The sequence below is a fragment of the Etheostoma spectabile genome, chromosome 17 (assembly GCF_008692095.1).
Source record: "Etheostoma spectabile isolate EspeVRDwgs_2016 chromosome 17, UIUC_Espe_1.0, whole genome shotgun sequence".
NCBI classification, from domain to species: domain Eukaryota; kingdom Metazoa; phylum Chordata; class Actinopteri; order Perciformes; family Percidae; genus Etheostoma; species Etheostoma spectabile.
The window spans coordinates 20796498-20824010 of NC_045749.1; the positions used below are offsets into that span (position 1 = coordinate 20796498).

At 40.7% G+C, this 27513-nt stretch overlaps 1 protein-coding gene and 1 long non-coding RNA gene across 2 annotated transcripts in view; one reads left to right on the forward strand and one right to left on the reverse strand.

Annotated features, from left to right (window-relative positions):
• The window catches only part of stk32c (serine/threonine kinase 32C), a 99989-nt gene that overhangs the window by 26755 nt on the left and 45721 nt on the right, over window positions 1-27513 (forward strand). The window contains 1 exon segment of the mRNA XM_032542119.1: window positions 7249-7304. Within this exon segment, the coding sequence (XP_032398010.1) occupies window positions 7249-7304 (56 nt within the window).
• On the reverse strand, window positions 23846-26810 carry LOC116705720 (uncharacterized). Its single transcript, XR_004336004.1, has 5 exons — window positions 26556-26810; window positions 25886-25999; window positions 25629-25782; window positions 24885-24975; window positions 23846-24775 (listed from the first exon to the last, which is right to left on the reverse strand). It is a non-coding gene; the product is annotated as an uncharacterized LOC116705720 (long non-coding RNA).

A 27513-nucleotide genomic window follows, 5' to 3' on the forward strand; every position in this document is an offset into this window, starting at 1 on the left:
CGTGTCCAGGCATAATCAAGCTTGTCAAAAAAACAAGTTGGTCGCTCTATATCTTGGAGGCCGAGGCAGCCAATCGAAATTAGCTCGTTGGACATGAACTGCGCTGTAAAGTAATGTAAAGTGTGTATTAATTCTTTCCGTCTTAACAAACCCTTTAAAGCGCTTTACATCTACAGGAACATTCACCAGTTCACACACATTCATACACTGTGGACAGAGCAGGGGCGGGAGTCAGTCGGGGGTGGTGTGTGTGTGGTGTGTGTGTGTGGTGGGGGGACACTAAAAGTGCGGTAAAGTCGGACAGTTTCCAGCCGATTCCTGAACAGAAGTGACTTTAACACTGTGGTGCGATTCCAGATTAATAAAATAAATCGGGCCCACATATCAGCTGAACAGTCTCTAGTTTAATTGTAGCTCTCAAAGTGCTCTACTGAGATCTGATGATTGATTTAATTAACAAAAGGGCTGGAGATGATCTGTGATCGAACGGATTTAGTCTCTCGACTTCTAATCCTATCACCAGAAGTCCAGAATAAGACTTTAATCAGACAAAATAGTTAAAAACCCCCCGATTCGTTGTCATGACAGCGCAGGCACGTGCATACCAGACAAATGGGAAGGGACTTTTAGGAAGCGCTTTCCAAATTTAAAAAACTGGAGAAAGAGCCCGAGTCTGAGCAGTCGAGACCCCCCACCATCAGTTAAGAAGAGAAATGTGGGGACAAGGAAGACTGGCAAGACTCTTTGTTTAACTGTCCTGTTGATAACTACAATTCCTGTTAGGCCTATAATTTTAATTATAATGTATTTAAAGTGATACATTGAAACTGAAAATAAAATTAAATAGCTAAAGTAAATCGTATGGAAGTGCACTGTCAATTATTTAACCTGTGTGAGATTTCAAAACTTAAATCTTATTTAGAAAAAATAAAACCCTCGTTGCCTATTTATGAGCTTCACATCAGCAGTTACACAATGTCAGGGCATAGGGCGTTATAATATCTATGCAAGGTGGTATGTGCTAGAATGGGTAAACCAGTTCAGTGAGTATGCCCGTGGGGGCACCGTTCGCCAGGATGTCCACATTGTCCCTCAGAAGCATACCACTTGTCCCCCTTGGGGTAGTGCAGTGGTACCCTATCGTTGAACCATGGTTTCTGAGCCCTCCAAAAAAATCCTGGACACAGAAATGGTGAAAAACAGTTCAGTAACAAATTCAGTACCACACAGTTTACAGTCTTTTCACGTTTTTCACAAGGAGCTTCTAAAATATGAAGTATGAAGTGTTTTAAGAGAAATCCCAGATTTAGCTGTACCCAGACTTTTAGGTGCATGAACACGCACACACACACAGACCCTCTCGCCCTCTCCATGCCCCTTGACATGGGCTTTGTGCTAAGATCAGCTCCTCCACAGGACCCAGTCACCCATTGAGGACTCCGGTGGAGCCTACTCAGCATACCATAGTGAGGTGTCAGCAGCTTCCAGCCTCTGATGTTCTCTTCCTCCCACTGGCTCCATGGTAGATCATATTACTCACACTACACGCTGCACTTGTCTGAAGGGTTCGGCCGCAGACTTTTGTGCAGCATCTACCGGAACATGAGAGCGTCTGATCGAGCTGCGTCACGGACACTGTTTTTCTCTCCAACCTCCCTATCAACAATGCCGGTTTTCACGAGTACCTCTTAAACGCACCAAACTACAAATACCATCAGCAACATGTGTTGACTGTTTATTCAATGGTTACCCCCTTTTATAAATCATTTGGCTGCATTAACTGTGTAGAAATGAGCCAATCAAAGCTGGAGAAGAAAGTGCTTAGCACTAGAAAAAAACATTCTTTGATTTTGTCTGACTTCTTACAGGTCAGCCAGTCCAGAGACGCCCGCCCCCCCCCCCCCGTAGAATGAAACACGGCCCGAATCTCTTTTGCCCCTGAATCTAAAGCGGGGGGCTTTTGTTTTGCTTCCTGTTACTCGATGACTCATACGTCGAGGGAGCGCTGCAATGCTGGGGACATTGATCGATTAGTTCCAAAATAGTTGAGGTGGATGGTTAATTGCGCTATCTGTCAAGTAGAATCCCATTCCACGTCTTTAATACTCCATTTGCATTTCTTGGGTCTCCTTTTTTAATTTACCTGTCGGCTTAGGTTTAAACCATCTGATGCTGTGTGATCCTCATATTACAGTCAGCTTCAGGGTATACTCAAGTCTTTGGGAAAAGAATTCACCCACCTGTAGTAAAGCTGCCTGTAAAGTACTCAGCCCTATCATTTATGTACCCATCGGGATATTATATCAATATTATACAGAGCCTGAAATGACAAAGTAAGTGAATTAGCGCTCCAATTTTTCCAATTGTTTCAGTATGTGTTAATACTGCTTTCATTTCTTGTGCAGTCCTGCTGAATGATATAAGGTATTCCTGCTTCCTTTGTGTGATATATCAGACTTCATATATCTATGAGACGTCTGTTGGGTTTTATATTAATGCACACAGCAGTGGTTAAGTAAGACACATAATGAAATAAGACACTATTGTGTACATATTTTCTTATTTTTAAGTGGATGGATTGAGCCTTTAATCTTCAGACGTGCGTCGAGAGTTGCAGATCATATTTGTTTGTCTGGAGGCCGATGAACTTAAATGTTACTGATCACTGATTTCAGATTCATGGCATCAGTAGCTGATTTGGCTGGAAATCAACAACTCACACAGCTCCTTACATTTCTTATTAGCCCCCCCCCCCCCTTCATTCTTGTTGCTGCTGTCCTATACACATATACCGCTGCTGATCTTTCTGCCAGCACATACCATCCCGCTATCTTATCTTAAAGAGGAACCACTGAATCTACGAGCATGCTGTGTATAAAATAATTTTCTCTCCCTCATCCTTGGTAATACCCATTAGGCCATGTACATGGTACAGTGTCTCTGTGTGTCATCACCAGGGTGCAGTCAGAGCCATGCCATATGAGAGGATTAGCTGTGTACAAGAGACTGGAGCAGGGAGAAACTACACTGGATTAGCCTATCTTCCACACAAAACACAAACCACACCCTTTTTTTTTTTAAATCTCGAAGCAAAAAGCCCTGTGGGGTTTCTATCCTCATTCTGCCTGGGGTGCATAGGTCAGCTGGCAGTGAGTCTTCCTGGAGGAGCCCAGCATTTGCTGTCGTCTCTCATGATTGCTCCTTGTCTACACGGACAGGGGGGCTGAGCAGATCAGGATGCGAGCTCCAGAAACTGACTGGGTTTTAAGGAGGAGCTGCATGCGTTAGCGCCGTGCCTGCTGGGCTCACATCTGTCCGCGGCACAGCTACGCACACACACACAGACACACACACACAGATACACACACACACACACACACACACACACCACACACACACACACACACACACACACACACACACACACACAACACAGAGTAGAGGCAAGTCTCATTCAGTAACCCTGAGGACCAGGAGGAGGTCAGTCATTGGTAGCCCATCAGCTCACATTTGTACGTACGTGCAGTGCATACTAACAAAGTGACTGATTTCTGTGGCTTCAATCAGAACCAGTGCTCCCAGGAGTCCTTGAAAATATCAGTTTAACCATTTACCTATATGGGGAAAGAAAATGAGACAACATTCTTAACAAGCTATAGCAAGTAGGGCTGCTTGATGATGGAATAATTATTTTGGTCGATATTGGAATCACGATGTAGCAAATCTTGGAGATAGCGTGTTTTTTTTCTGTCCTGTCAGATTTCTCCAATCCAAACTGTTCCCAAATAACAGGATATGTTTGCTCCCCTGCTTCCTATTTCACTCAAACTGTGTTAAAAAACCACCAGATACCCCAAAAAGGGCTATTGCTGACTGTGCCATTGACAACACAAGACAGCGTTTTGGATACCATTGTTTTTGTGATCGTTAGGAGCTGAAGTAGATTACTTGCACAGCCTTAATAGCGAGTGAAAGTTGATTTCACCAGCTATAATGTCCTCCCTCTCAGGACTGAGTTTAGACTCTGTACCACACACAGGACAGCTCTATCAATCAGCATAACGCATCCACTGAAGAAGGCAATGAACCAAAGCGTCTAACTGTGCCATTAAACATACTGATATAACAACACAAAGTAAGAGGAATGGTCGCAGTGCCGTGAGCTGGGTGCTTTTCTAAAAAATGAGACTCCTGTCTGTGCCCTCGCTCTGATGTTTCCACTAGATAAACTGGAAATCCAAAACAAACATTTTCATTAAGAGATCATCGTTATTTTATTTCCTGTTGTTCATTTGCACAAGTTGAAGCATACCATCGTTGATCTTGATAATGATTTTCGTGGCTCGTTCAAACGTGTCAAATTCTCGATGACTAATTTGAATCATTTTCCATGCTCGGAACGTTTTATGTGGCGTGTCTTTTAAGTGCTGATGTAACGATAAGACAGAGTCTAGAAGGTTTTTTTCGAAAATAACTTCCCTTAATGTTATTAGTTCAGCAGAGCCTTCGTAAAGTTATGAGAAAACAGAGCCGCGCAGCAGGAATTATTAGACAAAACTTTGCATAATATCATTATTTTCCAATTCTCTTGCTGATACATGCTGGTACGCTGATAAGATCTTGCAAGAACATACATGCTTCATGTTGTGACTGCTGTGCTCTTATTGAAAATAGGGGAAAATATCCTTTATTTTCTATTGATTCCGGAAGCTATGACTTGACCGTACCAATGCAATGTAGAGTACAGCCAGAAAGTGTAAGAACAATAATGTTGTTGTTTTTTTATTGTCTTGGCTTTTCTTGTTGTATACTTCTGGATCTCACACTTTGCCTTAGGCCTTTGCCTTTTTATTGTGCTCCCTCTGTCATCGATGACTGGCCGTACGTGTAAGTAAAGGGTACTTCAGGGAAAAATAAAGCTATCTGTGTATCTGTATATCTCCAGCCTATTGGATGGGAAATGAAACTGACTATTAGGTCAAAGTGCTGACTTTCAGCTTGACCAATCACCTGGTTCATCCAGACTGAAATATTTCAACTGTTAAATGGATTGGCGTGACATTTTTTGTGCAGACTTATAAGGTCCCAAAGGGATGAATCCTGTTGACTTTGGCGATCCGCTGCCTTTTCCTCTAGCGTCACTAGGGCGTTTCCATTTGTGGTTTTGAGCGGAATGTGTCGGCATCTATTGGACAGGTTGCTATTAAATCTGCTACAGGCATTCATGTTCTCCTGAGGATGATTCATAATAAATTTTGCTTTTCATCTTCCGGTCAAAAGTTTGTAATTTGTCCAGTTTGGTTTAATGACCAAAAACCTATAAAACTAATGACACACTTGTCCGTTTCAGCTGTACTTTGTGTTTTGTGCTAATTAGCAAATGTTAGCATAAGCATGATGGCATTGTCATTGAGAGCATGTTAGCATTTGTGTCTAGGTGCAGCCCCAGTGGTCGTAGACCCGTACGGTAGAGTTCCACACAGCGAATAACCTCGCAAATTTTGGCCATCTAAATTTTGCCTCGCCAAAACAGGCAAGACCGCAACAGAAGAGCTGATTTCATTCTGAGTGTCTAAGCTAACATCTACAAAAACATTTGTGTGACATATAAACATCCATCCATGTTGTTACAAGCGTCAATGTTCGCCATCAAAACATGTAAACAAATGCAGCCTTGCTAGCTGCCTGGCTAGGCTACATTGAAATCCAATGTCCGAACATGCTAGCAATTTGCCTGTTGGCTAGCTGAAAATTTTGAGGGTTTAATCAAACATATACAGTGGTCTATTCAGTGGTATGTGCCCTGACTAAGTTTTTTTTGTCATATAAATTACACTTTTGTCCACTTTGTTTCACTCCCCTCTGCAATTTGCTTTCATTATGCCCAATCAGGGCGAATTTCGTTTCCATTCAGTTACAATGAGAGCGAAATGAAAATTCATTGTTCACTTTTTTGAGGCCAAACAGAATATTCTTGACTGGCCCAGTCAGTCACCTGACCTCAATCCAACTGACCATGTGTTGCTAAAGACCAGGCTAAAAATAAAAAGCCCTCAATGCGAAGATGCTCGTATTACAGGCCTGACACCAGGGAATCGTTTGCTGACTCATCAGCACACATAACACAGAAATACAGACGCTTGGTCAGGTGCCGTTGTCGTTGTTATTGATGCTAAAAGTCTCCTTTAGCGTCATATAACACGTGCTTGGTCGCCTCCTTTAGCGTCATATAACACGCGCTTGGTCGTCTCCTTTAGCGTCATACAACACGCTTGGTCGTCTGCTTTAGCGTCATACAACACGCTTGGTCGTCTCCTCTAGCGTCATATAACACGCGCTTGGTCGTCTCCTTTAGCGTCATACAACACGCTTGCTCATCTCCTTTAGCGTCATACAACACGCGCTTGGTTGTCTCCTTTAGCGTCATATAACACGCTTGATTGTCTCCTTTAGCGTCATATAATACATGCTTGGTTGTCTCCTTTAGCGTCATGTAACACGCCCTTGATTGTCTCCTTTAGCGTCATATAATACACGCTTGGTTGTCTCCTTTAGCGTCATGTAACACGCCCTTGATTGTCTCCTTTAGCGTCATATAATACACGCTTGGTTGTCTCCTTTAGCGTCATGTAACACGCCCTTGATTGTCTCCTTTAGCGTCATATAATACACGCTTGGTTGTCTCCTTTAGCGTCATGTAACACGCCCTTGATTGTCTCCTTTAGCGTCATGTAACATGCTCTTAATCAGGACTATTGGCGTCCGTTTTTTTACAGTTCCATGACTCGTAGGAACCGGATGGTTGGGTTAAGGGAAAGGTCGTGGGTGGGCTTACGGTTCTGTCACATGAGGGAATACCGGGCCGGTTAAAGAAGAAAGTGGCTTAAGGACACACGCGGTACATAAACACCAGTTACTGATTGGAAACATTTGCAGCTAACCATTAAATGTTTTGACTTTATGTTGACTTGTCCATTTACTTCTGTCCCATATCATTGGGTGATTGTGTAAACAAATGACTGCAATTCCTCCACTGTTCATCTGATGTTGAAGGGAACACCCTTAAACCCTGCACTTTAACCCTAATAGTAATTTTTAAATCCAATGTGGTGAACTGCAGAGCTGAAACAACAGCCAAGGTGTCACTGTGCTGGTACTTTATCATAGCCCTACATGTCCTGTGGCCTGTTTTGTAGCTGAACTCTCGCTGATGGATTTCTTCTCTCTCTTCTTCTCTTTTCCTCACAGTAAACTTTGACCACTTCCAGATATTGCGGGCCATTGGCAAAGGGAGCTTTGGAAAGGTAATGTAAACAATATTTTATATTCAGTGGATGTGTGTGTTGTGTACCTCCAGTTACCCCGCACAAAGTCATCATGTCCCCTAAACAATCGGAGGACAGGCAGAGGTGGCAGTGAAAGATTACACTTTAGCTCTCATGATATCACGGTGCCTTACCAATAAATAATGTTTGTATTGTAATAATAGATAGAAATACAGCTTATGTAATTCTTTCTGTAAAGCCAACTTACTTTTTTATCTCAGCCAGCCAACATGTTGGGAGTTTTGACCTCACGTCTTTTAATTTATTTTCAGAGCAGCACAATACTTTGGCTGCATTTGTCATCATGCCCAATGCTTGGGCTGAATACTGCAGGGAGGAAAAATTGGCGTGTGTGTGTGTGTGTGTGTGTGTGTGTGTGTGTGTGTGTGTGTGTGTTGTGTGTGTGTGTGTGTGTGTGTGTGTGTGTGTGTGTGTGTGTGTGTGTGGTGTGTGTGTGTGGTGTGTGTGTGTGTGTGTGTGTGTGTGTGTGTGTGTGTGTGTGTGTGTGTGTGTGTGCGCGTGCTGCATATTGTGAAACCAAATTAAAGCCCGTCTTTTCAACCCTGTCTCAGGTGCCAATATCATCACTGGTGGCCATTGTTGATTAAAACAACAAAAACATTTTGGATTAACGTTTGGGCCATTTGTCAGTTGAAGAAATCTTTTGTGGACTTATTCAATGCCTGTTTAAGACTTCAGTAATGAATTCGGGGCGTAGCGGGTGTGTGTGGTTGTGTGTCAACTCACAGTTGGGCTCCAGAGATTGCAATAGTTTATCTTCGTTTTGAATCCCTAATATCACGGCTAATATTTGTTCATTATACTCGTGTGTGTGTGTGCACTCCTTTGCACATTTTCTGGCTTTCTTCTCAAAACACAATCTTTTTTCCAAAACATGTCCCTCTGTTATATCCAAAGTCATTGCCCAATGCTGAATACATTACCATGTGAATTTATGTAAATTGTTACGTATTGCTTTGTTCCCTCAAGCTGCTGCCACTTCCCTTATGATAACTGTAAGCTGGGAAACACACAGCCTAGCTTTAGAGACTGAAGCAATTTGTTTTGCACATTAGATTATGAACATTTACATTTTTTGGGGGAATAAATCCCACATGGAAATAATTGTTGGTTCATTTTTTGGGTTTAACATTCAAACATAAAGCGCTTTAAATAAGCTGTTCTCCTGGCTAAGATGTCCTAAACAACGTCATGGCATGTGACAACAAAGTTTCAACAGGAAGTTTTATTAATTTTGGACACTTTTTATTCACCCCCCCCCCCACACTCACACACACACAATTAGCCGAGGAAAAGCTTTATCCCTGTGTTCGTCTTGCATCTTTAATGTCACATGCCTTTGATTCTCATTCTCTTGTGTTTTTCTTTTTAAACAAATTGAATTAGCATTGTTGGAGGGAGCCTAAGACTCAACTGCTTTTGTAATCGTTGGCCATTGATAATAAAAAAAAAAAAGCCTTGAAACTTGAAAAGCTTCATCTAAGAGGCACGGTTCTTGTCTGAGAGCCAGCTTCCAGTTCCACAATATCTGTAACAGTCATGTCCGCGCACACTTTTATGGAGACACGCGCGCGTGCACACACACCAACAAACTGCACTCACGCAGGCAGACAGATGCACACAGAGACGTCCAGATAAAGTTCGTCCTTGTTGGCGGTCATCCGGTCTGTGTTTTCTAGCCCACTGTTGCCTCGCTTTGTGTTCCTGCTGTTTCTGAATACTTAACAGCATGGGTCTTCAGCTCTCCACTGAACACACTTAGGCCTGTGTTGGTGTGTGTACTCTAAGCAGGGATGTCATTTAGAAGGTGGGTAAACCATGCCCTTCAGTTGGCATGAAGACAAGACAAAGCACCAAAAATTACATCATACAACATACAGCCTGATGTGTTGTGTGTGTGTGTGTGTGTGTGTGTGTGTGTGTGTGGTGTGTGTGTGTGTGTGTGTGTGTGTGGTGTGTGGTGTGTGTGTGTGTGTGTGTGTGTGTGTGCGGTGTGTGTGTGTGTGTGTGTTGAGAGAAATGTAAAGTGAGAAGGCAGAATTGGGCATAAACATAGAGAGAGAGGTATTTACCAGCACTTTGAAACTGATCTGTATATTGCAGCTTGTGTAGGTGCTCCAAGAAAGTGGGCTCTTTGGTGCTCAGCACTGTAGGTGTATATGTGTGTGTGTGTGTGTGTGTGTGCGTGTTGCATTTGTGAAAGTAGAAATGTGTTGCGTGGAACCATGGGGACTCGTAAGGTAGGTTTGAGCTGAGAAAGAAGATACTGTCAGAGGGGAAGCAGAGGAAACCTCATCCATAAGCCATCTGTAAACACGGCTTATACTGGCTCTACTCTTTTCATTTCTTGTTTCTTTTTTATACACATACAGTATTAGGGGATGTCAATTTCTCTCTTTTGGCTCTCGCTCTTTCAACACAAGAGCTTCTTGTGATGTCATCTGCCCCTTTAAAATTCTCACAACTGCTGCACAACTTAAAGTAGAAGACATTTTCTGTCCCAGACTGTTATCAGATGAACCTGGGTGTGCACAAAGTGTTCAACTGAGCCTAATGTCCCTTATTACACTGTGTGATTTTGGGCTGTCCCAGACAAAAGTTGGGTTGTGTGGGATTTGTGTGAAAGCTGAAGTCATCAATTTACATTTCCAGTTTAAGGAACACTTCTTGCCTCCGCTAGATTATTCCAGATGGAATTTTGCCTGCCAGTTTCCGCTGCCATTGCATACTGCTCATCCCCCTGTATCAGACTCATATTATCCATGAGGCTCAAAGTACATGTGCGTCTTAATTGGCCGGGATGAAATCGAAACGATCTGAAAACTTTGGTAGCGTCTGTGACAGCTCCTTTCTAAGTCCAGACACTCGAGCTGGATGGCCCGTCATGACGGGCACAAGCACAGATTTCATTCCAACTCAAGGCTTTACGTCTTAGAAATGAAAAATCGGTCCAGAAAAGCATGGTGAAAGTTGTCTGTAGTAGTCCCTCCCTCCCTCAATCCCTCTCCTTTTAAAATATCAGGCCTCGTTTCTCTTTCAATCCTCCACGGCTCCTCTCACAATTCAATTCAAGGGTGTTTTATGGGCTCGGCAGTAAAGAAACCTGTGTTGCCAAAGCAATATGTTGTTATTAAAAATAAAATATGGCATTAATATTGTTTGAATTCCCACTGTAAGCGCTGTGTCTCTTTACCTTTCCGTCTAATGTTTTGGAGCATCTGTGCTCTGCCACGTGGGGGTGAAGAGTGATGGTAGCTGGGGGTGATTATTTCCACAGCAGTGAAGGATGTAGCTTATTCGTAACATGTCGGCTAGAGGGAATGAATGAATGCTCATATACAGCATCACACAGTCGGGAGAATAATTCTTTTCTCCCCTGTTGCTCTGTCTCTCCTGCGGTATCTTTTCCCAAATGAGCGCTACGTTGTTGCCTCCCTTTGTCACTCCATGTCGTTGTTTCCTGCCACAGGGCTCATTAAGGCCTGTGCCGAGAGAGCTCCAGGAGGGAGTTGAGACCCGAGGCAGACATTGGCACTGACGGCCGTTGGGTGACAGCTGCACCGACAGGTGAACATCTAAACAAAGAGACGAGCGAGGGGAAGGGAGGCGGTGAAGGAGCTCAGCTGGTGATTCCTACATCCTCATACCCTGCACCACGCACACACTTTAGTGGGAATAAACCCTTATTGGGAGTGTGATGAAAGTAAAAGGACAGACGAACAGAGACAGGCGCTGGAAAGAAGTGGGAGTGGGTGAGAGATGACACAGCGAGGGGAAAGGACAGCGAGAGAGGCTGTGACACGCTCATCATGTCGGAGAAGTTACCCGTGTCTGCGGAAAGGTCAGGAGATGATGAAGGCTTTGTTACCTTTTTCTCTCCAGTATCGCTGCAGGGCTCCCACGCAGCACACCGCGACGCCTCCTGCCTGGAGAGACTGACCGTTGAGCCTCATCTAACCTCTTTTTATTTTCTAGCTGCAGGTGTGAAGAGCTCAGATGAGAGTTGGTTGTTGCCGTGTGCAGCTTTGCAGCACGGCCGAGCCTCAGTGTAGCCTTCGGCAACCTATTAGCCGTGAAATGTATGCTCTTCCATTACACTAGACCTCTATAGGCATCACAGTGCTAAGCTCCACTGCATAGCCATTAAAAGAAGCAAGGGACCATATGGTAAAAAATAGCTTCAGGACTTGAAAACACACTGCATCCAGAGAGCTCGCAGATGTAAAAATGCTCTGTTGTTTCAATTTAAATGTATAATTTTAACCATTTCTTTTTGTTTATAAATCAAATACCTGGAAAAATCTGAATCTATGAAAAACAGGGCATGTGGAAGCATTAATATTAATAGTCCTGCCAACAAAATGCCGGGAGCCAGAAAGATGTCATGACCTAACACACCTTTCACCGCCGTCAGCATCTTGTTTTTCTCATGTCGGTATGCTAAAGCGCATCTTTGTCCATACAGGAACAGACGTTAATGAGCTATGAGTATACTAGCTTTTCCACTAATAATAGGGCTCAATTCTGGCTTGTATTCATTATCATTCCAGCCATTCTTCCCCAGAGAATAACACAGAATGTCAGTATGTAGGCTACATCTACTGTATCATTATTTAACTAAACTGCTTGTGTTACCCAGAAACAGGACACGGAGTTTTGTTCCACCTCCACATTTTAGGATATCTGTTCAGCTCCGTGGCAAATGAATTGCAAAAGTGTGACAGCATCCAAAAATCTGATACAGAACTGCTTCTCATTTGGCTTTAAAAGTTCAGATAAGAATTCCATCAACCTGCAAAATCAAAGGACTTTCCTCATCAAAGCAACTAGCCCAGGATGGACACCAGAACAGATCAGAGATAAAGGTCGTAGATTTAAAGCCTTTGAAGATACTAGAAATTGACATTTGCTCTTTGCCAGTATTTAACATCAATTGTACATTACCTATCTTACCAGAACAGCTATTGTCTAACAGTAGCTTACCTAACTATCCTAAAGCAGTGTGCATGGGGATCTAGTAAGAGTCTTTTAGATGGTGGTGTATTTTCTTTACCCTTTCCAAAACCAATTTCACAAAACAATACGAAATCGATCAAAAAGTGTGTTTTCAAAACATAAGCTGCAGTGATTGCGTTTGCATATCCAGTCTTACTACCGTTACAGTAACGTAGCATTACTTCCAAGGCCAAGAGTTAGCATATCATATCAATTAACTACATTAGTTTGTGGGATTACATCACGCCTAGGCCGTCCACTGTGTAACAGTCTGTGTCAGGGTGACCAGACGTCCCCGGTTTCCGGGGACAGTCCCCGATTTTGGCTACCTGTCCCCGGCTGGATCTGTCCCCGGAAATGTCCCCGGTTTTCACTGTGACTGAAAGACCCGAAATTGGAATGAAAGAAAGGAAAAAACTGACAAAACGTAGCCGATAATCGCACACCCTACACACGCAGGCTCCAGGCAGCCAGAGCCCGCGGTGCTCAGAGAGGTTTTAGAAGCCGTGTTTTACGATGCTAAAATCACTGATTATTTACATGGAGTCTGGTGCGTTTAGCCAACGCAATTTCGCGGACTTTTATGTTTTAAAAAGGATCTTAATCTTTAACAGAAAGGTCGACCTCCTTAGAAATCCTTTCCATAATGTTGTCAGACACTTAGAATATTAATCTGAGTCTGTCAGCAGCTAAACGAGCACTTTTATGAACGTAAATACAACCTGGACAATTATCCTATTAACTTCCATTGCAGCGATCTCGTTTAATAATAATAATATTGTTTACAATATATTTACAATATTGTATGATAAAATAATCAATGTCAAAGGAAAATATGTCCTCAGTAGTTTTTATTGTATCTGATTCTCAATGAGCTGTTGCAGAAACAAGCCTTGAGCAGTAAAGCAAAAGCTGTCAGTAGTTCAGTAAACATTACAACGTTATGAAATATTGAGACTTTCTATCTTGAAATATTAGGACTTTCTATCTTGAAATATTAGGACTTTCTATCTTGAAATATTAGGACTATAAGGACTTTCTATCTTGAAATATTAGGACTTTCTATCTTGAAATATTAGGACTTTCTATCTTGAAATATTAGGACTATAAGGACTTTCATCTTGAAATATTAGGACTTTCTATCTTGAAATATTAGGACTATTAGGACTTTCTATTTTGAAATATTAAGACTTTCTATCTTGAAATGTTAGGACTTTTTATCTTGAAATATTAGGACTTTTTATTTTGAAGTATAAGGATGGATTTTAATATCTTGAAATATTAGGACTTTCTATCTTGAGGTGTAGTGGAGTGGAGTAGGAAGTAGCAGCAGGGGTGGGTCTAGGATCCTGGGGGGGGGGGGCTCAGCCCCTAATAAGAACAGCTCTAGGTCTAGTGTCCCCGTTTTAAGTTTTACAAAAATAAAAACATCACTTGTTTTGGAGGTAAATACGCTTCTGAGCTGAAAATGTCCCCGGATTTTGTCTGAGAAATCTGGTCACCTTAGTCTGTGTAGTACTTCCCCATTGTGTGTCTGCCGGTCTTGGATGCTAACGGAGTTTAGGCTAACGGCTCTCTGCTGCTTTTTTTAATTAGATTTGGGAAGGTTTACACTACATTGGCCAAATACATCAGTTAGTCCTCAGAAAAAAATCTTTTTCTCTTAACAGTGATAACATGACTGTTGGACAGTACAAACAAGGAGACAGCAAGCAGGGATACAAGAGACTTCAAGATCTCTCTGAGTCAGCATGAAAGAATAAATGTGCTTCAAAAAGAGAGCTGACTGATGTAATAATCAGATGATAGGGGTGGTTCAGACGTTTTGGTTCGGTACAATGGAGAAGGCAGTTTCTTTTTTCATTGTGCGTGTCTCAGGCTGGACCGCCTAGTGTCATACAGTCTCTCCTCTGAGTGTGTAAAGTAAGATGTAAACAGTATACAATAAGTACCCCACATCATCTTTCACACTTGAAGCCAGGTTCCTCTACAGCTGAATATGGGCGCATTGAAGATGACGTGTAAATTCCAATTGCTTCAGTGTTTTTTTCACCAAGGGGGTAAGCCTCTCCTCTCTAAGCGTAGCTCCTATGGCGCCATTTTAATGCTATGAAGCCATCACCCGCTGTTAGCATCCCATTGACTGCCATTCATTTTGACCTCAGTTTGGCAGCGAATAACTTTAAATCTGAAGCGTTTAAAGACTCTATTTGTCCATTGTTTATTTCTAAAGAAACACAACAAAGTATAAAAGGCTCCATTACCTTGTATTTAACATTAAGTTATGTTAAAATAGGCTAGCAATGTGTCATAACCACGCAACTTGCTGTCGCATAATCGACAAATCACCGTATAGTACAGGGTAAGCTTGCAGATAGTTTTGACTTACATCAGCTGTTTAGGTTTAATTACTAACATTAACTGGCATGTTAGTTTTATTTTGTCAATAATTAGCCTGTGCCTATGTTATCTCCTAACATATACCTATGCTCTCCGTCTCTGCTGATTGGGAACGACTGAGATTTCTCTTGCACAGCTACCAGAAGACTTACAGCTTTCAGACAGGTCGCTCACGTCACATCTACATCGTCAAGCTCAGGTGGAGGCTGCGCAGTAACGCTCAGCATTACTCGTTCCATTGATTGGCACATCTCTGTGGGTGATGGTGTCGGATATGCGTTAGCATGTTAGATGTATTTCCACTCACATAGCCGACAACTGCTGAACGGCGCCAACACACACACACACACACACACACACACACACACACACACGCACACACACACACACTCCTTGTCTAATCCACCTCTGTCTCGCCTGTAGTACTGTAACTGACTGGGAAATCCAAGTTTTCTCAAACTTGCGGTCTTAACCCTTGTGTTGTCTTCCCATCAAAATTGAAAATGAACACTTTTTTAATGCTTTTTATCGATGTTTTTAAGTTTTTCTAATTTATTTGTCCTTTTTTTCAACACTTCCAACGCTTTTTTCAATGTTTGTCACTTTTTTTTGTTTTCAACACTACACAACACTAACTTATTACCTTTAGTTTTACAGTGGAATTTATGATCAATAAACCTCATTCATAGGAAATTAAACCTAATGTTTAAGTTAAAAAAGCAGAAATTAGGAATTATTTCAACCAACATTTAAGGGAATGGATGTTGATGGATAATCACAGACTGGAAAATGTCAACTTTTACTCTATTTCAATACCAGGCATCACAATATTAAACAAAGCAGGGCACAGTATACTCTGCAGAGTGGGGGAAGTTTTTCATATTGCGTCACGCTTCGATGGTGATGGCAAGAATAACATGCATGCGAGGTCCCTAATTAAAGGGAATTAGTGATGAATCAGATCAGTAACAACTTGACACATGATCCATGATAATGAAGATACAGAAAAATAGATATGCATGGTAAAAATTGTGTTATTGTCCAACATATTGTACATTTTGGAACTTATTAGCTTAGTGAATGAATCAATCAATCATTGCGAGAGCGACAGTGCTCATATATTTGATGGACAAAATGTAGGCTCTGTAGTGTGTAGCGGACTTTCCCACAGGTATAATAACAGTGAACTGAGTGACGTTCCCTTTCAACAAAAAGCTCAGGGAATTAAAACCACGGATTAGAAAAAGGAGCAAGCTGCATGAAGGAAAATACCATTTCAAATCCCTGTAGTTAACACGACAGGCATCAAGGTAACAGGCAGCGCGTCAGTCATTTTAATGGTCAGTTTCATCCCTCACTGATTCATACTAGGCTTTCATTTTAAGAGACGACATTCTATATTACACAGTATCTGTTATCAAACAGCGGTGGAAAAAGGTAGCTATCATTTTGATGAATATGTATGAGACGTCCCACCTTTAATGAAACATGCCGTCACGCTTCTAACACCTCCAGCAAGCCTAAAGAGAATATACTTGAGTCGAGCCTTCAGGCATTTTTTTGTGCATTTTAAGTCTCCTTTACATCCTGTGATGAATGTAATCCTCATTATGCCGTCCTTATATTTTGCCACCTTCACACACGAGTGACTTCAAAGTCTTTTTGTGTCTTTTATATAAACTGGAGGTGCGCACACACTTGATGCAAGCATGAACAATTTTTTGCAATTTGTGTTTTTTCCCCAGGGGCCATTTTGGAAATTTATCAGACGAATCATGTGTACGTTTTTCTTTTTGTTGTAGACATGCAACACAATATTTAGAAGTCTGCTTTACTTTCTCTCTCTTTTCCCTCTAATTTCTTACACTTTGATGCAATCAACAACGTTCAAACTGAAAGTCAATTATGAATCTTAGTAAGGGATGCACCAATTGGATACTGGATCAGCACCAGGGCCGATTAAGACCGTATTGGTTATTAATTACCAATCTACATTAAACATGTTTTTTTTTGGTGAATGTGAAGAAAAATTCACCGTTTTATAAGTTCCATTCAGTCAGTTACAGAAGTCTGAAAGAATCTGCAACGATGTTTTCACGCAAAAATGCCGGGCTCCCGCTCCTCAGATGTGGGGATACGCTGCTGTTTCATATTTGATTAAAAAAAGGGACAATTTACAATTTCATCTTCAGGTTTTGGACTATTTTGGACAAAGAAAAAAGGACATTTGAAGATGGCACTTTGAACTTACTAATAACTATAAGTGATTTATCAAAATAAAAGATTGGGAAATGAATAGATAATGAAACTACTTTTCAGCTTCATGTTACCTTACATATAAATATGATTCCACTGAGTTCCATACAGTGAGAACTACAGATTCTACATTTTGGAAAAAGAGATATGTTGAAGATGTTATAAAGATCGGTATTGGATTGGTACTCTGTATTAGATACCTTGAGCTAAGATATATTGGAATCGGTATTGTGAGAGACATTTGCTTTAGGTTCTTTTAGTTTGAAATGTTTAAAGAAGGAGGCGTTGCTTGGACTGCCTTTACTTTTCCTTTTAGGTGCACCAAATCCCTGTGTAATGTTCAGTGATTTTCACTGGAGGCTGCTTGAAAAACCGAAGCACTCTCAGGCTGTTAGAGGAAGGTCCTGATGGGCTCGCAATTTGTGTTGGCATGCAATTTTTTTTGTATTCCTCTGTACTCAAGATGATTCTCACACTTTTTTTGATGTACTACAAAGCCTTCCCTTTGCTTAGTCTCAGGATCCATGACAGCCTCTGATCCATGACTGTGCTCATTAATGGTCATGCCTGCTGTAATAGTGCATCCAGGAGCTGTGGAAAAAAGGATGGCCAAGTTCAGTAAACACTTTAATTTCCTGCAGGCTGACAGCAGCCGCCGTGGAGCAGAAGACATCCAGTGGAATGAACCAAATGAAAGAGCAAATTATTCCTTCTTCTCCCTGGATGACATGTTCATCAGACCCTGAAAGTGTGTTTGCCTCCATTCACTCTGTCAAAGCACTCTTTCCCAAACACAGCATTGGCAAGAGTGTATGTGTGTGCATGTTTTCAAGTTATCCTGTACTTATCCATCTCTTTTTCAATTACTAAGTGTTACACCCTCCTACCTAGGGATAGGTTTCGCTAGTTTTACTGATACTGGTATCGATAATGATACTGCTTATTGATACTGATACTTATCCATTCTTTAGTGCAAAAAAACAAATACATAATTGACTTGATGTCATTGTAAAAGAGGGTCGCCCTGCAATGATCTCTCGAGGTTAAATGATAAAAAATGAATGAAAAGATGCTACAAGATTCAACAGTTATTGTTACTTTTTTGCGGAAATAACTAATGAAAATGTTCCTTGAGTTTCCTGTGTATATATATATATATATATATATATATATTATAAATAAAATTTGCCAAATAGAAAAAACATAGGTCTGCTTCACCGCTGATTTTTTCTTTTTCTCTCTCGCTTAGCGATGAAGAAGGGGTTGGACTTGGGTGTCTGACTTCTGGTATCCACTAACGAAGCTGCTGCTGCTGCTTGATTGGCGTTGTCTATGGAATATTTTTATGAAACCTAATTAGAAGGCCGATGCTTACTGTGTCCCGAGTTAACAATTGACTTATTTTTTTTTAATGATAACGAGTGACGGGCGTACCTTCCCATAAGCATCGGAACCAGCAGCAGCCGCTTTGATTTCTATGAGGATGTATTGCTGGTGTTAACCCCTTCACACACAACTAGCTTTTTACATATAATGCATTTAAATCTATAATTTAGTAAAGTGAACCTACACATTTTAAAGTGTCATGAGTGCAAATAGAGCTGGGTAAGGGATTAAATCAATATCGTGATATGAGACTAGATATTGTCTTACATTTTGGATATCGTAACATCGTTATATGGCATAAGCGAGGTCTTCAATTCACTTTTATTTATATAGCGCTAAGTCACAACAACAGTTATCTCATTTTGCTTTCCATACAGAGCAGGTCTAGACCGGACTCTGTGATGGTATTTACAGAAACCCAACAATTCCCACCAAGAGCAAGCACTAGGCCACAGAGGCAAGGAAAAACTTCCTTTAAGAGGCAGAAACCTCGAGCAGAACCATGGCTCAGGGTGGGGGGGCATCTACTTCAACCGGTTGGGGGTGAGATAAAGAGACAGAGAGAGAAGAGAGAGACAGACAGACGACGACAGACAGGCAGAGAGACAGAGAAATAAAGAGAGAGACAGAGAAATCAAGAGAGAGACATGGAGAATTGTAGCAGAGGGTGTCGAGCAGGAACATGGAGCCACCAGGTGACTCCAACCACAGATCCAGACTCCACAGAACCAGAGCCAGAACCACCTGCAGGAAGCGATAGGAGGAGAGAGGAGAGGGGCGAGAGAGCACAAGACTACTGGGGCGAGAGAGCACAAGACTCCAGGAAAGGGAAGAAGTCGAGTCTTAAAGGCTGCATTACAGTAAAGTTATATCATGTTAGGAACTTAACAGACTGTTAGACTTAGTCATTATATATTACTGATGGTTGTTTATCAAAAGTCTCTCTGATCGTTGTATTAATTTTGAGGTATTTGGTCAAATATATGGTGATATTTGATTTTCTCATATTGCCCAGCCCTAAGAGCAAACATGCAGTAACGCAACGTCAAACGTCTGCAGCTTCTCCATCACTAGTGGAGAGTCAGGAACTGAGATATGAATGCCAGCTACGTTAGAATAAATGAACGTTGCTGCGTACCGATAGCGGAACCGTTTGTTCAAGAGCTCATACTACTAACCCTTCCTTGCTACCAATCCCTAATCGTACAGCAAAAATGCTAAAAACGCTAATCCAAGGGAATGATGGATGTCAGCACTTGATGCACAGTAGCCTATATATCCACTGAACTTAAAAGGAGAAACACAAGCTGGCTGCCTATCTGTCCTCCCCTCAGGCAGTGGTCTGCTATCTGCTTGTGTTTCAGTCAGAGGCTTCTAGCCGACTTGGCACTTACCTGACCTAGAAAACCAAAAAAACCTGCCGCTTCTTGACTGAGTCCACTAAATGTACCACCCTTTTCTCCTCTCTGCAAGCCTTGTTGTCTAGGGAGCTTTAGACCTTCTGACAAGAATGGATAAGACTGCTAACTATAGCAGAACAGTGGAGGGGATTGTAGAGGTAAACAACATGCAGCCATCTCTGGGATTTAACAGCAGTGCTCCGCTTTGAAGCTCGGCGTGATAGAGCTTTTTTAGCAGCCGAATGATATGTTCGGCTAATAAGAATTTAAAACATGCACACATGGGGGGGGCGGGTATTAACATTGAGATTAACCAGAGTGAGGTCTGGGCAGATAGAAAAGAGCTATAGGTGGAGTCAGCGGGCTGGGGCACAGACTTAAATCACTGTTTCTTAACGTATGAAAGATTTAGAGTGGCTGAAAGGGAATATGGGCTTTTATCTTATTTTTGTTGCGTTTCACGCAGCCAGTCATACAAGGGCATACTCTTACCTAAAAGAAGTATGATTCCCAGAGTCTGTCCTAAAGCCTTGTGTCAACCTTTTAATCTCACTTGTGACTAATGTAAATGGGGTGTATTTATATCTTAACTGTCACAGTACAGGAACCACTCACACACATTCATACGCTTCGGCCGAGGCTGCCGTACAAGGTGCTACCTGCTCATCAGACACACACTCACACACATTTACACTCCGATGCAAGCAATTCGGGGTTCAGTGTCTTGCCCAAGGACACGGGACTGCAGGGACAGGGCTCAAACCACCAACCTTCCGCTCTACCACTAAGCCACAACCGCCTCTAATGCTCTCGTGATATTGTAAATAATGAACACAGGTGATTTATTTATGAGTTTGAGACCGCCATCGTCTGAAGGAAATTGGAGTTTGCGTCCCTTTGAGGTGGTAGGATGTGACAGCCTTTTCACAGCGGACATTTTCACTTGTGATAGTAGGAAAAGCACAGGTGTTGCTAATAACATGACCGATGGCTCTGTTCTATTCAGGTGTCCCAGTAAACCGTGACAGTGAGCCAGCATTTGAAACTGAAGTGGCTAAATGGAATTCAGCCATCATTCATTTTTCTCATTTGCACCTAGGCTTGTCCCACTGGGACATGTCAAAAATTTCTGTGAAATAGGTCTTTTCGACACTTTCACTTGGTGAAAGTGTCGAAAAGACCTATTTCACAGGCATTTCACTTGGTGAAAGTGTCAAAAGAAACCTAATGAGGACATTGCCCACTAGATTTCCAGTTTAGTTTTATGCCAATAAGGATTTTCTCATAAAACAAGGTAATTCATTTATTAATTTAAGAGAGAGTCTCTTATTTGCATTTTGCACTGTCATCTATAACAAGTGGTGAGACTTCTTAGGAAGGATAAATAGGGACTTTTCTACAGTTTAGTTTGAGTGCAACTTTGTTAAAATATTATATTGGTGTAATGCGGATATATTTTAGGGTAAGACCTGCGGTAGTTTCCAGAGTTATTTAAGCCCAATAAAACTTTAGAAAATCACAATTAATGCCAGTATGATAACCAAAGCGTGTGAGAGCCAGATAACAGTCAGCCACGATGGTGTTTACTCTTTAATGCAGCCTTTGAGAATAGGAAAGGACAACGAAATCTATAAAACACCAACCAAGCCCATACACTCTTACTACTCTAGTCTCATATAACAATAATGTATCGGTCTGTCACGCAGCTCTGTTATTAGATCCCATTCATCGTCTTGTAAAGCCTCTAAAATCATGAGCCCCTGTGGGTGCTGGTGCCAGATCTTAGGTCCACTTGCTAGTCTTCGGGTCAAAGTGTCATTCAACAAGCACTGCACTCTGACCTGTTACATCATCATTGGATCTTCTGCATGTCTCATGCAAATACAGTGGCTTTAGAAAGTTTACACACCTTAATGCCTAAATTCAAAGAATTTTGGAAAAATAATGTATTGTAAATAAATAAGTGTTCTTCCTTAAAATACAGGGGGTAAATGTATACACCACCCTATGTTAAATTCCCATAGAGGCAGGCACATTTTTATTTTTAAAGGCCAGTTATTTCATGGATCCGGATGCTATGCATCCTGATAAAGATCCCTTGACCTTTGGAATTAAAATACCCCCCCCCCCCCTCCCTCCCCATCATCATCGCATACCCTTCACCATACATAGAGATAGGCATGAGGAACTTTCCATAAGATCATCTCTCAATGCAAATCAAACCAGCTATTAAGCTAACTGAAATAACACCATGCCAATCTCTAGGTACGGTGAAGGGTATGTGATGATGGTGGGGGGGGGGGGGGGGGGTAGTTTAATTCCAAAGGCCAAGGGAACTTTATCAGGATGCATAGTATCCTGATCCATGAAATAACTGGCCTTTAATAATAAAAATGTTCCTGCCTCTATGGGAATTTAACATAGGGGGGTGTATACTTATCCCCCCTGTATTTTAAGGAAGAACATTTATTTATTTACAATACATTATTCATTCACAAAGAAAATTGGTGTCCTTAAAACTTTGGATTTTTCAAAATATTTTGAATGAAGGCATTGATCAATTGATCAATCAAAAGCTGTTTTTTTATTCCTTTTTTTAATCAACTTTAGCATGGGGGTGTAAACTTATTCTAGCCACGATGGGATTTCCCCCTTTCTGGTCTACATGTCCCTGCCTCTGCTGAATTATTTTTTATCACCGGTTGGGACTAAATGTATCTCCCCTCAAAGTCATCAACGCTCCTTCACCAACAGAACAGTATACACCTAAAATAGAAGAATTTAAAGAAGTAAAGCACCGTAACCTGAACAGTCTGTAGTGCAAAATCCAATAAAATCCAAGCGGCAGTTGCAGGTTGGATTCAGTCGCTTCAGAGCTCTGGGACGCCCGCCATCAGCGACCCTTGTTCAGCAGCCAATAGGTGACCGGGGGCCGGCTACAGGCACAACCAGATGACGGCCCTTTTAGGGGCCATGGTGGTGGAGTTAAGCCAGAAAAAGTTTGCGTTGTGCGGTGAAATTTTGGCACCAAAATGAAAGAGCGTTTCCTGGGTGAAAGTATTTAGTTTGCTCTCTGGCTTGAAAACGCTGTGTTTTCCTCTGAATATTGAAGTGGGTAAATAAGGGTTTTGGCATGCCTGGCTGAGGGGCTCTATTTATGGTGTTGCAAGGGGGATTTAATTGTTGCATGTTTTGTTGTGCATGATCAAAAACCTGCCCCTGCTTTTCTCTACAAATCGCACCCTGTTTATATAGTATATAAATATACTGTATATTAAAAGCCAAGAGTGAGATTGTATTGGTAGTTCTGATTTAATATCTCCTCTGTGATGGATGAAACCCATTATTAAAGGCGTGTAATGAACTTCCTGCTTTCCTAATTTGAGGGTAGTTTGAGGCTCCTGCTCATACACTCTAAAAAAGATTATAGTGGCTTAACTTAAAAAAATTAAGGTAACAATTTGCATGGACTTTTTTAAGTAGTTCCAACTCAGCCATTTTTGAGTAAATGTGGCGATTCTTTTATAGTAAGACTAACTAATTTATTTAAGTACAACCAACATGACTAACAAGTTTATTTAAAGTAAATCTATTTAAATTGCATGAAAATGTTTAGGTAATATTAAGTTGTCAAATTACTTAATTTAGGCTATTTTAACTTATTTATTTTGAGTAAATGCCGTGATTCTTTTATAGTAAGTTTAACTCGTTTATTTAAGTACAACCAACATGACTAACAAGCTTAATTAAAGTAAATGTACTTAAATTTCATGAAAATGTTTAGGTAATATTATGTTGTCAAATTACTTAATTTAAGCTATTTTAACTTATTTTACTTCCATTGTACTCAGAATTGTTAATGCAAATTGTTACCTTAACTTTGTGTTAATAACTTAATTCACTTTAACAAGAATAAAATACACATAGCAATTCCTTTTTATAAAACATTTTATTGTAAAAACAATGTTAACGTATAAACTATATTATAGTAATAGTTTATAACATAAACAAAATAAACAAGCCTATTTAGACAAAAAATAAATACATACATTTATACCCAAATCAGTTTTAATAGAGAGTGTCATTATTTTTTTTAACCTGGACCCTAATTCCCCAAGCCTGTGTGTACCAGACTGATGAGGAGAAGAAATATTTAATTAGTCCAGTATTGATGGAGAGCGCATCTTTCTGGTGGCTACAAAATGAGCTGAAATGTAGTTCTATAAGGCAAATGTGCTGCGTCAAATTGTGTTCACAAATAGTTCTCTTTTTCACCCTCTAACAGGTACAGGTGGTTACTGTAAGTCCTTACAACAGAATGGAAAGCCTTTCCCTTCACTTGTTGTGGCTGTGTAAAACCAAGTCTCCTAAAAAGTATTTTTTAGCTCATTTTGCAGCTGCCAGCTGATGCGCTCTCTATCAATACTGGGCCAATTAAAGATAGTCTTCCCTCAGTCAGTCAGTCAGTCAGACAGGCAGACAGACAGAGACAGGTTGAAAAATAACAAAGCTTCCCTTTAATGAAAATTATTAGTGTATTTGGGAGCTTCTAAGTTGCCCTTAAAAATAGAACATGTTCAAATTACTAACGTAAATTTTGGAGGCCCAATCCACTGAGTCCAGTGCGGTGCATGTTAAAAAATACAATAAAAAACACCATGCACCATGTTGTTGAATTTGAGGACAGTCTAATTCTTCACATTTTTAGCATAGCAGTTTACTTTTTAAAGACATAACCTTCGGACTGGCTTTCAGCCCATCCAGCTAAAGGCATATCTTTTGAAATACCTCAAAAGTGTTTTTTCGTTCTTTTGGGTAGCTGAGGTTGAGTCCGTATATCAGCCCCATTAGCAAGGCACATGCTCTGGGTACGTCCAAGTCTTGCAGGACTTCTGTTCCCTCAATGAAGATCCTGGCGCTGGTTGGATCAGACATGGTGGCACCTCTGGAAAAGACCATCTCCATCACTTCACTGACAATATTCCCACCATCCTGGCATAAGTAGGTCAGAATCAATGTCAGTGTTTTACTCCTCATGTTTAAAATCAAGAGTAACACAAAGTACAGTGTGTATGTGAACTTAAGTGTCGGATTTACCTACCAACTGCTCTTTGAAGAGATCCTCCTCCTTTCCTCTGAGATACACCATTAGACCACAGATAGCAACCTCTCCTTTTTTCCACAGACTCATCCTGTGAACAAGAAAACATATGCTAAACTGCTCTTCTATGAATTTAAGTTTTTAATAATTAGATCACTTGGAAAACAAACCAAAGAATGAGGTTGATAAGACTTAGACTGTACAAATTACCAATCTGTATTGTTTTAAATTAAAATCAAATAATGAATAAATTTTAAAAAGGCCTTATAAATATTAAATCTGTTATGTAATATATTAACAATTATACATGATTCAGTTTCCTTGTTCTGTTGTACTGGTACAAGTGTTGAATGATGACCAATGATGAAACTGTTAAGGCTTTTGAATTCAACTTTGTTATTACATTTACTATGCCTGTCTTGTTACCTTTCACTACTCATATAGTTTTGGTTGTAATTGATTTTTTTTCTTAGCAACTTCAGAGCAGAGATACATTATTCCCTTATAAGTGTTTGGATTGCAACCAGCTGCTTCTTAATACATACAGCAGACAAGGAGCACTGATAGTTTTCATGTGAAATTGTGTTTCTGGCCACCTGTCAAATTTGTCAAAAGTCTAATTAACACTCTCCACTGAAAGTGAACCAACACAACATCACCCATACCAAAATATAATGTTCAAATCAAGATTATTTAACCCAATATCACCTACAAAAACATTTAGAAATTAACTATATTACTTACCTCTAGCAGGTTTCTTATGCGCTGAAAATTCATTTTTGAAGCCCCTCCTCTTAAGGACACCAAGGACTGTATTTTTGTTGTGTGCTGGTCCAGTTTTTGCCATGAGCGTTGCCTCGAGGTTAATAGTGGTGATCCTCCTGAATTCATCATTTAGCTGTTTAAATATAAGACACAAATGACAAAAGCACAATTTGGTAATGTAAAAAATGACCCTAAAATGAAACGTACTGTGAACCATTTTATGAAAAAATATTTACCTGAGCTGCATCAAAAGAGCAGGCCATCGGTGTTTTAGGTTAGTGACTGGTGGTGCTTCATTCACAACAACTGTTTTTTTAAGTGACGACCAATGTGCTCAAAGTATTCTCTTTCTGTTGAGATAGGGTTTAGAGAACAACATAGACAGTTAAAAGACAACACTTCTCTATGTGTCACTGTCTCACAGGTTGAATAGCCTCTTGAAAGATGGGTACGCAAACTGCCCCATGTTTTAAATGAGCACTAACAATCCCAATAAAGACAAGGGAGAAATTGTCCACCATGGGCATGTCTAAGTCTATAATGTTTTAACAGCTCAGTCCTTTTTGGTGTTTCAAATTTGCAAATTTTACAACTCCAATTAATTTTAAAACTATGAAATCTACTTGCAAAAAACTGCACATAATTGGGCTTTTGTCTTACACCATGCTTTTTCAGAATGCTAACATTAATGGCAGTTCAGTGCCGTTAAGCTACCACTGCATACAAAAGATAACAAAAAACTGCTCTGAAGCATGGTGCTATTAAGACTAGCTTGCTAATGTATGCTAACTCAACAGTTGGTGAATTAGCTTAGGAAAAGCTACAACTTCAATTTGAGCACGTGAAAACAAATTATGTCTGTTAATACAGTTACTACATGCAAATGAAACAAAGAAAGAGACTCACCAAGTATTTTCTTGCAAACTCAGTCGAGCTGGGGGTGTCCTGAACAAGCCCGCTGTGTTTACCGGTAACAAGTTTATCCAGCGGGGTTTTTTTGCCAGCCTCCAGGTTTATTTAGAAACTGATTTGCCTTCTGGCTGTAGCAAAAAAACACACTTTTGACTTTCTGTATGTGTGTCGCGTTGGGTTGCTGCCGTTTTCTGCTATGATGACCGGCCACGGCTTGCCTCGCAGTGGAAAACGGACGCACAGTGACACGACTCGAGTAGAGTTATTGGAAACACGCCAAGTTTCTCCCGCTCTTCTTTGTCTGGTAGAAGGCGTGGTCAACCAGCGAAGCATGTCCGGGCAAGTTCAGTACTGAACTCAGCTTTTGAAAGATGCTCAGTAGAATGACAAGTAGCACTAACTCAATCTTTTTCTCTTCTTAAGAAAACGTAAAAGTGTTTATTCATAATCAATATGTATTTAAGTTAAGACACTTTTTATTATTTTCAGTTTGATCTACTTCTTAAAATAAGTTATCAACTTACTAAAACATTTATACGTAACAAATTCAATTTTTTGTGCTAAAAACGCTCATGATTTTAAGCTTTACCTACTGATCCCATGAATTATTTTTTAGAGTGTAGGCCTGTCAGTCTGCCTCTGCTCTGATATTTTTCACACCTCTTCTTTCATAACTCTCAATTGTTAGGTAACCCTCAGTTAATAAAAAGGGTATTACATGAGCTGTTGATCTTTTTAATATCACATACGTTGTTTTTTTTTTGCATCAGGACTCGAGTCCAGATAACCTTCTACAGGCATTAAAGGAGAAAGCATCTTTTGGGTTTAATTAAGACAAGCTAAAGAGTGACATGCATGGACTCAAGGACTGGTTTGTTAAATCGGTGTGCCTCAGTCATACTGGTCACTTTTCAGAAAACATTAGCCAATGACCTCGCAAATCATCGCTGGA